The sequence below is a fragment of the Anolis sagrei genome, chromosome 3, assembly GCF_037176765.1.
Source record: "Anolis sagrei isolate rAnoSag1 chromosome 3, rAnoSag1.mat, whole genome shotgun sequence".
NCBI lineage: Eukaryota > Metazoa > Chordata > Lepidosauria > Squamata > Dactyloidae > Anolis > Anolis sagrei.
In genome coordinates this window covers 234,842,645-234,856,390 of record NC_090023.1, presented here as the reverse complement: position 1 = coordinate 234,856,390, position 13,746 = coordinate 234,842,645, and the positions used below count along the sequence as shown (strand labels likewise).

The window sequence follows — 13,746 nt, the reverse complement described above, 5'->3', positions numbered from 1 at the left end:
AATGCAAGTATTCCTTTTACCAGAATTTTTTTAATGGACTTTACCGTAAGGCCCATTAGAATGATTAGTGTGCTGTGTCAGTTCCAGCATAATCCCTAAGATCCTAATTTGCAGTGAGTAATAATCATAATGCTACTCTCCTTAATTTCCCTGCAGGGGTCTCTCAAAGGCTGAAACACTTCCCTATATGAAAAAAAATCTTGTTTTTGTCCTCAGTGGTAGGGAGGATTATTATATTCTTCCATTTTCAGAAGATTTGAGGATTTTCTTAGGCATCTGAAGATTTGAGTAACTTCAACATTTCCATTTCTGGATGCAAAGTGAATCTTGGGTGTTATGGAATTTAATTATCTGTCAAGTGACATGTATGGCAAGTTGAAAGCAACTGATCATATAAAAATGGATATATTTACATATTAGGATCCTCTGTCAACTACCAGGGATATGGAAGTAAAAAATTAGATATGCAAAAGCAGAACCCATGAAGGTATGTGAAAGCAGAAATCTTTAATCTCATGTTTTCGAAAGGTCTCTGGGTTGGTGAGGAGTGTTGCTAGTGTACCATGTGGCTGTTGTTGGAGGAGGTTTGTCTAGGAATAAGAAATTGAGCAGCAAACCACACCACTAATTTCTATCAGCAAACTAGAATACTTCATTTGAATCAAATCTTTTACTTGCTTTAAATGTTTGTGTCAGCATCACTGAAATGAGGTGTAAGTTGCTCATAGTGGTTTCCAGCTGAAATACCATGATAAGCTACTTAAAGCAAGGCAAAGTGTTTACTTTAAATAGAATTTTCCAAGATTGCTAACAAATTTGAGCTGTTTGGTTTTGGGAATATTTGCGGGGTGGGGGGCAGGACACAACTTATCCACAACTGCTGTGCTCATTACATGGCACTTAAGCCTCCATTAAGGTCTTTGTAGTTGGGATGGGACACAGGAGAGCAGAATAACTTTCATCAGAGAAGGGAAGCCTACTTGAAGCATGAAGAGTCAGCAGTGACGGAGATTTTCAGAATGCTAAAAGTGTGAAATAAGGTGTCATTTGGGAGGTGTTAATATCAATCTGGAAGAAATCTGTCAGGTGCAAGTGCTTGTATCAGCTGTTGGAATAAAACATTTGGATAGGTGAAGAGAAGGACATTGACAAGCTAAAATATGTCCAGAGAAAGGCAACCAATTGGAAGACAAGTCCTACAAGGAACAGCTGAGGGTGCTGGAAATGATTAGCTTGGAGAAAAGAAGGCTGAAAGAAGACATGATTGGACATGGAGCAATGGATTCAAACTGCAGGAAAAAAGATTAGGAAGAACTTTCTGAGAGTAAAAGCTGTCTGGCAATAAAATATGCTGCCTTGGAGTATGGTGGAGTCTCCTTCTCTGGAGATTTTTAGCAGATGCTGGATGGCCATTTGTGAGGGAAGCTTTGATTGTGTGTTCCTCAATGTCAGGGGGTTGGACTGGATGTCCCTTGAGGTCTCTTCCAACTCTATGATTCTATGATAGAGTAGCCCATTCAGAGGTCTCTTCCAACTCTTTGTTGTTCATTCGTTGAGTCACTTCCAACTCTTTGTGACCTCATGGACTAGCCCATGCCAGCTTGTGATTCTATAATTCATTTCCAACTCTATGATTCTATAATAGAGTAGCCTGTTGCATAAATCATATTATGATTAGACCAAATCCACTTTCATTTGGGAACTTCCTAATGATTTGACTCTAGTCTGTAGACATCGGTGTTGAATCTCTTCTTAAAAATCCTGGATGTTGTCAGACCACAACATATTTCATTAGCAGTGGTCCTGTGTTTGCCTATTAACAAATTATGTTTTCAGTGATATTTCCTGCCATCTGTCGTTCTTCACTATATCTTCTCCATTCCATTCTAATTTTGCTAAACGTTGTAAAAGATCTCACACAAAAAAGCCTGTCCTTTTTAGAAGTACCATTTATCATTTCCAATCCAGATTTGCTTGCATCCCACACATGCACAAAAAGCTGGTGTTATTTTTGTTATTATTGCCATACTATTTTACGTTAAACATACACAAATGAATGATGGAATGACAATTCTACATAATGGACTGCAAGCTGCCAAGCTCCTGTACAGAAATGAAGCAAATGTTTTCACTGACTCACTCTTGCAGCTTGATTCACCCCCTTCACAAGCACAAGGATAAATTCACTCATTTTCATGGTACTTTCCCTAAAACCTTATTAATGTAATTCCCAGAATCCTTGCCTGTCAAATAGAAGACCAGGGTTTCTTCCTTCAAGGAGGAAATCTCCTTTGATGGCAAAGATCTCTTACTAAGTAGGAGAGCATTTCTTTCTATTTTCCCCCTATGCCTGGCATATTTAGTTAACGAGAATTGAGCAGCATATGATGTCCTTGTCCTCTGCATGAGCCCACATTACTGAAGATATTTTGCTGCCTGAGGCAAGGATAAAATGACTACTCTATTTATTTCCCATGGAGAAACCGAATAGAGTAATAATTGAAACTTGCTTCAACTGTGCCAGTGAGACAGTGTTCTCCACCGCACTGGAAGACAGCATGTTACATTGTACAGAAGAGTCGGTGGGGATGCACAGCTATATCCCTTCATCTTTCCGTGCCATGTGCTGACTGAGGCAGTCACCTAACTGCTAAATGCAAGGGGTCACACCGATTTGCAACTCAGTAAAGCTGCTGATGGCCCCAAACTGACAGGAACTGTCTCAATTAGATTTTTCTCACACCTTTTTCAGCGGCTTTAAAAATGTCCCAGTTTCTCTCTCACACTTTCCCCTTTAATCCTAACTCACTTCAATTGCTTTGAAATGGAGTTCAAAGTGAAAAGGCAATTTGTACCACTGGGGGGAAAGGGGAGTAGGGGGCAGAATCCTGCCTTCCAGTTGTTGTTCATTTGTTCAGTCGTCTCCGACTCTTCGTGACCTCATGGACCAGCCCACGTCAGAGCTCCCTGTCGGCCGTCACCACCCCCAGCTCCTTCAAGGTCAGTCCAGTCACTTCAAGGATGCCATCCATCCATCTTGCCCTTGGTCGGCCCCTCTTCCTTTTGCCTTCCACTTTCCCCAGCATCATTGTTTTCTCTAGGCTTTGCTGTCTCCTCATGATGTGGCCAAAGTACTTCAGCTTTGTCTCTAGTATCCTTCCGTCCAGTGAGCAGTCGGGCTTTATTTCCTGGAGGATGGACTGGTTGGATCTTCTCGCAGCCCAAGGCACTCTCAGAACTTTCCTCCAACACCACAGCTCAAAAGCATCTATCTTCTTTCGCTCAGCCTTCCCTAAGGTCCAGCTCTCACATCCGTAGGTTACTACAGGGAATACCATGGCTTTGACTAGGCGGATCTTGGTTGCCAGTCTGATGTCTCTACTCTTTACTATTTTATCGAGATTGGACATTGCTCTCCTCCCAAGAAGTAAGCGTCTTCTGATTTCCTGGCCACAGTCTGCATCTGCAGTAATCTTTGCACCTAGAAATACAAAGTCTGTCACGCCCTCCACAATTTCTCCCTCTATTTTCCAGTTGCCAAGCATTCTTGTTGCCATAATCTTTGTTTTTTTATGTTTAGCTGCAACTCGGCTTTTGCGCTTTCTTCTTTCACCTTGATTAGAAGGCTCCTCAGCTCCTCCTCGCTTTCAGCCACCAGAGTGGTGTCATCTGCATATCTGAGGTTGTTAATGTTTCTTCCAGCAATTTTCACCCCAGCTTTGCATTCATCCAGCCCCGCACATCGCATGATGTGTTCTGCATACAAGTTAAAAAGGTTGGGTGAGAGTATGCAGCCTTGCCGTACGCCTTTCCCAATCTTGAACCAGTCTGTTGTTCCGTGGTCAGTTCTGACTGTTGATACTTGGTCCTTGTACAGATTCCTCAGGAGAGAGACAAGGTGGCTTGGGATGCCCATCCCACCAAGAACTTGCCACAATTTATTATGATCCACACAGTCAAAGGCTTTAGAATAGTCAATGAAGCAGAAGTAGATGTTTTTCTGAAACTCCCTGCCTTTCTCCATTATCCAGCGGATATTGGCAATCTGATCTCTCGTTCCTCTGCCTTTCCTAAACCCAGCTTGAACATCTGGCAACTCTCTCTCCATGTATTGCTGGAGTCTTCCTTGCAGGATCTTGAGCATTACCTTACTGGCATGAGAAATAAGGGCCACTGTACGGAAGTTTGAGCAGTCTTTCGCATTTCCCTTTTTGGGTATGGGGATATAAGTTGATTTTTTCCAGTCTGATGGCCATTCTTGTGTTTTCCATATTTGCTGGCATATTGCATGCATCACCTTGACAGCATCATCTTTTAAGATTTTAAACAGTTCAGCCTTCCAGTAGGCTCAAGTAAAAGCATACTGCTGTAATCTCTTCTATCTTGTGTGTTCTTCTTCATGAATACTTGTTGCCATCTTGATTACACCCTGTGTACATTTATACGGGCTGAATGAGTAATGGACTCTGTGGCATCTATATGACACATAGGCGATCTCATCACTTGGGGGAATTTAGCATCCTAGGATGCTTTCACTCTGCCTTCTGAACTGAGCCCAATGCTTGTCATCACACAATGTCATGTGACTTCTGACAGAGGTTGTGCTGCCAAACGGGGTGAAAGTGTCACCAGAGGCTTTCCCCACAACATGGGCAATGCTTCCCTCATGTGATGGGGAAAGTGTTGCTGAGAGGCAACAGATTTGCCCACTGTCCCTGTCCTTTTGCTGCAATGCCAGGTGAAGCATGGCACTTCACTTGGCCTTTGTGATGAGGGCCCTAGTACCATTCATCCTAATGAACCTTATCCCACATTTTTAAGGAACTTGTTGGATTATCCGGAGATTCTCCACAATTTGTGTTCACATAACCATCCTGCCTTCCCCAGGCTTGATTAGCCTGGGAATAGGGGATGGCATTTATTTTCCCCATGTCATTTTGGGTTTAGCAGTGAGTACTGGCAAAGTGATCAAAGACAGGAAAGGGAAAAGAAGGCAGCAGTTTTCCCCTCTCCTCTCTTGTATTGCTTTATTTGCTCTAACTAGTAGAATGGATAAGACAAGTGATGACCACCACCTAGTGTTCATTGCTAAGCCCAGAATGACATGGGCATGACAAGGGTGTTGGTCTGGTTGTGGACACTACTGGGTCCTGTGGATACTATCCAACTGCTTAGTGACATGTAGTGCAGACATCAGCCAGCCACTGAACCAGCTCAGTCTGGATCAGGTGATAAAGCTTCAGTTGAGATACCCTTTCCCCATGATAACCCTCTCAGGAGTGAATTTCCCTCTCTAGGGATAAATTTCTCTCACTTCCTGTTGTCTCATCTCTGTTTGTAATTAAGAATCATTTGTAAATTGGGTGTTTGTAAATCGGGGACTGCCTATAGTCAATATTGAGCTTGATCAACAGTGTTCCCTTCAAGAATATCGTCCTTTATGTTCAATACCGGTCCACGGCCCTATAGAAATGGAACAAAACTCTTATATAGTTGCAAATGATTGGAAGGAAAGTTTAGAGGAGATAGCTACGTAATGTAAGCCTCCTTTAAACCTCCCATCCAATTTGCATCTACAATTTAGCTCATGTCTCTCTCCAAACGATGCCATAAATGAACAGTGATCATCAGGTATGTTTGGCCCAAGGTTTTCTCCACGGTATTGTTCTTCCCCAAAGGCATAATTTATTGCTGCTCACTTACATAAACTCTCGAACTAGAAAATAAACCTTTCTCAAATAAAAAGCATCTCAGCTATACAAGCTTCCAGATACCTTAAACTCACTCATAAAGTGATTTTATAGGACCTGGAGGGAAAAGTGTATCATGCTCACTTACTTCACTAAACTACTAAAGGTTTAGAATAGAATTTCTGCCTGCACTTGATTTATTTTCTCAAGGAACTGAATTGAAAACATTTCTGACAAGCTGAAGGCAAAGCAGAGACAACATAATACAGAAGCACAAAGGACTAAAATCAGTCTAAGTGCTTTGTGCCTGCTAATTCTTATTCCCTCCCATGAAAACTATCCTATTCTTTCATAACCTATCTAGGATGCCAAAGATGAATTAGAAAGCAACCGTGGTAAAATAGTAGAACATATATCTTCTCAGTATGGCAACACAATTATTAAAAAAAAATAAAAATGTCTAGCCTTTGTATTTTCTTTAAAAATGTCCTTGACAGGATACTGTGCATTAAATGTTTCAGAACCAGAACAAAGCAACCAGGAAGAGAGGATAGCTCAGTGATGACAACTGAGTAGATGATGATGCTTTCACTCAGGAATCCTACATTTAGATCTTGATATTTGGAAAAGACTACTGCCTAAGAAGATAGATGGCATTTTGGAAGGTCATTTTTCTTGAGTTTGGGAAACCATTTACATTAGAAATTTATTTCATTGTTCCATGTAAGTGGAAAGGTTTCCCACTGTTCCACTTTTTAAAACTATCAGCATCTGTATAATGTCTGTGAAAACGATTTGTACAAAAAAAAAAAACCCCTCTCTCTCTTTCCCCTTCCCTTCCCCTTTTGCTCAGAAAAAGTGTTTTGGGGGCAAAACCCAACATTGTGACACACCTTACAACAGTTGGCCGTTTCCTTGATTTATATGTCAGGAACTCTTTCTCACAGAGGATAAGAAAAATTACATGTCTTGCATCCCTAATGCACACATACACACAGAGACCCTGCCTTTTGTAATTACATAATTTAGCATCTTAATTAGCCAAGGTCGCACTACCCAAATAAAGTGCTATTTCCATGGAAAAGTCTTATCAGGATTTCAATGAGGTTGTATGAATGCACAGGAAGGAGAGCAAAAGTCCAACAATAGTTCTTTCTAGATTGGGTTGGGCCTATCTTTGAGACCACATCTCCTTCTATGAACCAGCATGGGCATTAAGATTTGCTGGGGAAACCCTTCTTTCAGTGCCACCACTGTTTCAAGAATGATTGGTAAGGACGAGAGAGAGAGAGAGGGCCTTCTTGGTGGTGGCTCCTCTGCTCTGGAATACCCTCCCTAAAGAAATTATATTAGCCCCCTCTCTTCAGGCCTTCCAGGTGAGTCTAAAAACATGGCTCTTCAGTCAGCTCCCGAGTAATCCATGGCTAATGTGATGAATCGATTGTACTGGCCCGCACTTTGATTGATGATTATGACAGATAGCCAGCCAGCAGGTTCCACTGTGTTTTAGAAATTTTATAATTTTCAAATTTTTATAATTTTATTAATGAGATTTTTATGTGTTGTTGGTTATACTTATGTCATTGTATTTATACTTATGTATTCTTTTCTGCATGTGGCACTTGGAGTGATTCTGTGAGCTGGCCCGAGTCCCTTTGGCGTGATGGTGGTGGGGTACAAATAAAGATGAAGAAGATGATGATGATGATTAATTACATTGAGATCAGGATCCAATTTCCCCACCCTGTCCCACCTCACCAACTGGATACTTTCATATATGATCCCACTATAAAAGTGGGATCCAGGGCCACATGCATCTCACTTTCCCTACCTTTGATCTAGGACCTCATTACATGCAGGCTTCCCCCTGTTCCTAGGCACTTTAAAAACTGAATCCCACAGAGGCCACCAAATGACGTAAGACTACTTTCCGTGGAACTCTGGTTTTAAAGTGTCTATAAATGGGTGTTTTTTGCAGTCAAGCTTTATCCTACTCCAGATCTCTGAATTTGCTTTGAAGTGGGGAAAGGCAGGCACTTTAACATGTGATGACATTTGTCTGATATCTCCATTGTATTGTTTTATGGTGGCAAATGGAGCAGTGATTGCTGTTGAAATGGTACGTATGATGGAAAAGCAGCAATTCTCCATACAAGTGGGTTCCCCCCCACTTCCCCCCTCCCCAATGAGATGAGGTCCTTACAGATGTGTTTATATCTAGATATGTGTACATGCATTCAGGTCACCTGCCAATTTATAACAACCCAATTGATATCATAGAGTTTTCTGAGGAAAGGAATACTCAGAGATGGATTTACCAGTTCCCTCTTCTGAAATATAGCCTACAGCAGAAATGTATTAGTCCCCTACCCCTTACTTAAACTGTATTTTATTGCCAACAAATAGCTATTTTCTGATTATTACTTAAAATATATTGTTAGAAGTGCTAAGAAATTTAGAGTTCAGAATATCTTTTCTGAAATAGTAATTCACTATTGGTTATGTTACAATGTTAAAGAGTCATGTGTTACTAATGTGTCACCTTTTTGTTACTTTTAATCATTTTCATATATTAAAATATTTTAAATCATTTTTTAACATCTACAAATACAAAATGACTAGGTAAACCCACAAATGACCCGGGGGGGGGGGGGGCATTTTAGGAATAACAAAAAAGTTAATGGCTTTATGAGTCATGGTATTTTTTTTAAAGATCAAATGCATTCTTCTTACCTCAAAATTAATGCCTTGCAGATAGCTTTATTACTTACAATGCATTACTATCCAGCTCTGAAGGGAATACATGAAAATGTGCATGGACATGATTTATATGCCTCAGTCTTTCTGACTCATGATGCAACATTTCACCTACTGAACTGCTGACTTACTCACCTCCCCCATTTTAGCGATCTTTACATTTTGACTTAGTGCTTATGAAGTCAACAACAAATGCTATTAAAGGTGCCCAGGTGCAATTCTATCTTTATCTTTCCTGAAAGGATTAAGAGGTACAGAATAGTAGCTCAGGTAAGGAGGAAGGAAGTCAGCAAAGATGCTTGTTAATTAACAGTAATTTCAACTCACACTGTTTCTAAAGATCAAATGGAAATGTTTTAACCAAAGGAGAAAGATTGGAGCGTGGGGGGGGGGGGCATTTACTGCCCTTGGATTATAGCCAGAAGCTTAAATAATCAATTACTGCCATTGTGGAAAATGTTGTTTAGGTAAATGCTACAGGGGAAGGGTTGGCTGCAAGAAAAATGGTGTTAGATTTTTTTTAAAATTCAGAGAAGGCAGGATACTGAAGAACATCTGGAACTATAGCCTTGGCATATAGATGTTTGCACCTGCTCACTGGAGGGAAGGAGATTAGAGGCAAAGATGAAGTACTTTGGCTACATAATGAGAAGGCAGGAAAGCTTGGAGAAGATAATGATGCTGGGGAAAATGGAAGGAAAAAGGAAGAGGGGCCAACCAAGGACAAGATGGATGGATGGTATTCTTGAAGTGACTGGCTTGATCTTGAAGGAGCTGGGGGTGGCGACGGCTGACAGGGAGATCTGGCGTGGGCTGGCCCATGCGGTCACGAAGAGTCAGAAGTGATTGAATAAATAAACAACATCCTGAGGACAGGGTTATATAACTTCACCAAGGGACACATTTCTGCTTTGAGATCCTTCAGAAATACAATCCCCTCTCCCAGTATTATGCATATTCTGCTTTTTAAAAAATGATCATTAATGCCATACAAGGAAAGGCCCATTTAAAAGATGAGCCACTGCTCCTATAGGTTTTTAGAAAAGGTGGTTCTCCCTTTGTAAACCATGGAAATAATTAACCTCTTATAGGAGTTTAGGGAGTCATTTTCTTTATCATCTACTGCAAACAATTGTTATAAATACATATTGTTTTCACATTTCTCACATCAAAAACACTCTCTTGTTATGGATGAAATTTCGGATTTATTTTTGTGGTCAGGCTTGGGTTTGCACATAGATGTTGATCATGATTGGTGTATTAGTGAGAACTGGGAAGCCCTGGCCCTTGAGTGCTCCAGCTGGAGGTCACCTGTGACCAGCAGTGCTGCAGAATTTGAAGAGGCACGAATGGAGGATGAAAAAGAGAAACGTGCCAAGAGGAAGACACATCAAACCAACCCCGACAGAGACCGCCTTCCACCTGGAAACCAATGTCCTCACTGTGGGAGAAGAAGCAGATCAAGAATAGGGTTCCACAGTCACCCTATGGACCCACCAGAATACTGATCCTGGAAGACTATCCTACTTGGCCAACGAGGGATTGCCTAAGTAAAGTAAGTATTAGTGTGAGCACTGGGTAGGTGAAACAGGACTACAATTCTTTGACAATTCCATATGTTTACATGTAACAATGTAAATATGTATGAACCAATATTATGAAACATGAGATAGCTCTTGGAAAATAAGTGTTAAAGAAATAAATAGCTTAAACCATAATGTTAGTCCTGATTAAAATATAGCCATTGAATTAATGGGAGTTATGCATTGAATTATTATTCAGCAATTGATTCAGCAGATCTCCTCTGGTTGGACTATCAAACAGGATTCAACACAACAGTCCTGGAATTTATGAATCACTGTTATAATTCAGTAATGTGCCAAGCATTAACATCATTAGATTTGCCAGTAGTGTTGATTCCTCAAAAATTCAGATAATTTGAAAGATTTTAATTTTAAAGGTGCTCAGGTGCAATTCTATTTCATAAACAAATCTGTAAAATGAAATATGCAAAATGCAAATCTTAATGGTTACTTTTTCATTTTAGGACTACTTTATGTTTTATTTGTGACAAGGAGTGATCCAGCTATTTGCATAAATGTGCATAACATTTCAATTTCAGCATTAAAAAAAGCAAAAAAAAAAACACACACAAAAACATTTCTAGAAAAAACTTACTTTCTGCAGGCTCTTTAGATCTTCTCCCACTGGAGGATTTCCTCAGTAAACTTCGGCCTGAGGTAAAAAGGCTGGTTAATTCCTCGAGAGGACTGGTTGGTGTTCTGGATCGTGAACTACTCTGCGAAGATGACCCGTAGGTATTGACAGTGACGTTTACCATTTTCCCTCCTTCTTGCAATATGTTTCTGGCTGTTGAATGAGGCACTGATGGAGAACTTCTTGAGAGACTTCCTGAATGTACAGAATCATAAGGAGGAGGTCTTTTGAGACTTAAGGGGGTAAGTGACCGACCCATACTCACAGGAGAGGGAGAGGCAGAGTGGCTTTTTGGATAGCCGTGTGGAGACTGTGTTCTGTATAAGGTAGAAGGATGAGGAGGTGAAGAGGAGTGCCCTGGAGTACTAGTTCCATGAGATGCTGTCTGGTCTTTCTCCAGTTTTTGATGACTTGGCGTGTGAGGTGGCAGTGAAGATGGAGAAGGTCCAGCTTGCTGTTTGATATAAGACACATTTTCTAATACAGGAAGCTTGATCACTTCCAGTGGTGTTAAAGGAGATTCATCAGAATTTGGGGAGCACTGCACTGGTGCAGGCGGGAACACTAGGAGTGGAGGTCTGTGAGAAAGCAAATTTGGAAATGGTGGGGGTATGTCACAAAGCACACCCTTGGGAGTGGATGGCAGAGAGGACTTGGTGAAATCAAGGTCAGGCACTGTGGGAGTAGCACACTGAGAGGAACAGCTGTGATGGTCATACTCACATGGACACTTTGAATCTTGGCCACCCTCATCAAAGATGGGATACTTCATTTCCTCATAAACTGCCTCACTTTGGTCCTCCTCATCTTTTTTGAAGTCTCTAAGTATATTTCCAACCATTTCAATATAAACTGGTTCATCTTCCTCCGTATCAGGAGCAGGACTGCTGACCTGTGATAAGGAGGCATCTCTACTCAGCGTTGACTTTAAGGAGCCATGTTTTTTAATGTATGTCTCATCAAAAGATGCACTCAACTGTGTGTTTGGATTCCGTTTTGGCTTAGGAGGAGGAACTTTCTTTGTATATTCATCACTGTGAGGCCTTTGTTTGCCTGACACTGTGGAAGAAGCAGAAATATACATTGATAAGACAATTAAAATATTGTTCAATTTCTAATGCTGACATCTGCATATTATTCTTATAACATACTTTTTTTAAAGAATTGTTTTTCATAACATCACTGTACAGTTGAAAGCATGCTTTTTGTAAAACACTTCTGAGATAACTCCATATAATTTCACTAAAAGTCGAGTGGTACCCACCATTTCTAGAAACAAGGCTGCCTCATTAGGACAATATGGCATAATTGAAAAGGTCTTACTACTAGTCCAGCCATTTGTTCCCACATGAGGAACTCTCAATCAGTATGTCTGAAGATACTGATCAATTTCTGTGTGAGAGCTCCATTTCATTAATATGTCTAACCACATTTCACTGCAAAGTATACATTTACAAGCTTTTCCTTTTGTAGGTAATTTCTTCTAGTGCTTTAAAAATTAGAATATTTTCTAATATTAAACATAGCATTTGAGGATTGAAAGAATCATTTTTACATATCCAGACTCAAATATCTTGTCAAAGTCAGTAGTGTCACATCTTTTGTCTGGTTGTCTGGATTACCCTGTTTTACTAATCTGTTTGAAATTGCTCTGGAGTGATACCCATGTAACCTTACAGCGCGTGTCTGAATTTATTCATTTGATGTGGGAATTAATGGAACTTGGTTGTTATGAAGTGCCCTGTCTGTGTTTTTTTAATTGTTTCAGATGTCTCCCAAGGGATGTCTACTTACCATCTGCCCTGCCATGCTGACTCAGAACTAATTCACAGAATTCAAGTCGATTGCATAGGTAAGTGTTTAAATATACCTTACTGTATATAGACAGGTGAGCTGAGCAACAAAGCAAATATCAAGTTTTTGCCAAGAACTTCAAGATAGCTCCTCATAGGATGAATGAGGTGAAGCTTATAAAGCATTTTGGCCATAAAAATGCCATAAAAACAATTATTTGTGAGATGTTATTGACAGACCAAGTGCAGGCCAGTCCTATTATTAAACAGAGTGAAGCAACCTCCTCAAGTGAGAAGTTATCCAAGGGGACAGCAGCTATCTCTTGTGAGTCCTTCTCCAACTTTATTTTTTCCCCCAGGTGGGAAAGCATTTGGGACTGTCCCCAATAACACACATTTGAAAATAAGACACATGGATTAGATGAGACCTCATCATATGGAGGTTTTTTTTGAGTTTTTACCCATTTTTACCCTACCCTAGAAACTTTTAAAGAGAACCTTAAAACCTGGCTCTTCTGCTGCGCCTTTGGTGAGTAGGTACACAACTTCACATGATTGCTCACCCTCAACATTTCTGTCACTGGAGTACATGTCCCCCCTCCCCCCGGTAGGAAAGCTTGGTCCCACAATCCCATTTTTTATGAGCTCCCATTCTCAAATAACCTTCTCCTCCTTTTATCTCACCTGAGTTTTTAAATCATTTTGTTCTGCACATGTTCTCCATTGTTACTATGATTGTTATTATAATTTTATATTGCTAATGTATTCATATGTTTTTATGTAATTATGATGTTGTTGTTCGTTGCTTGTGTTTTTGGTTTTATTTTGCTGTAATTTGTTGCTTGGGCTTGGCCTCATGTAAGCCACCCTGAGTCCCCATTGGGGGAGATGGTGGTGGGGTATAAATAAAGATTTTTATTATTATTATTATTATTATTATTATTATTATTATTATTATTTCTATACACTCCAAAGGTGAACTCCCACAGAGCCCATTAGATGATGCAGGACTGCTTCTGGTGGTTGCTCCTGGGACTCTGTCTCAGTAGAGTGTAGAAACAGGAGGATTTCAAAGATGAGTAGACTCAAATCATTTTGCTGCTCATAGAAATGCTTAAAAATTGGTGCTTTCTCTCGTGACAGAAAGTGGTGGATTGTCTGATTACTTTGTGATTTTTTAGTTTGGGCATTCATGTGAGTGGTCTGCTAATGAGCCTTTAAACCATTATTGGTTTAAAGATGGTGTAGGCCCCATTGAAAGAAGTGTTTTAAAATGTGTTTATCTTTGT

At 40.3% G+C, this 13,746-nt stretch overlaps 1 protein-coding gene across 5 annotated transcripts in view; it reads right to left on the bottom strand.

Moving 5' to 3' along the window:
* NYAP2 (neuronal tyrosine-phosphorylated phosphoinositide-3-kinase adaptor 2) overlaps positions 1-13,746 on the bottom strand; it is a 171,783-nt gene that overhangs the window by 64,034 nt on the left and 94,003 nt on the right. For all 5 annotated transcript variants that reach the window (XM_067465964.1, XM_060767861.2, XM_060767862.2 and 2 more), the window contains one exon: positions 10,626-11,723. In XM_067465964.1, the coding sequence (XP_067322065.1) occupies positions 10,626-11,723 (1,098 nt within the window). The remainder of the gene's footprint in view (positions 1-10,625; positions 11,724-13,746) is intronic.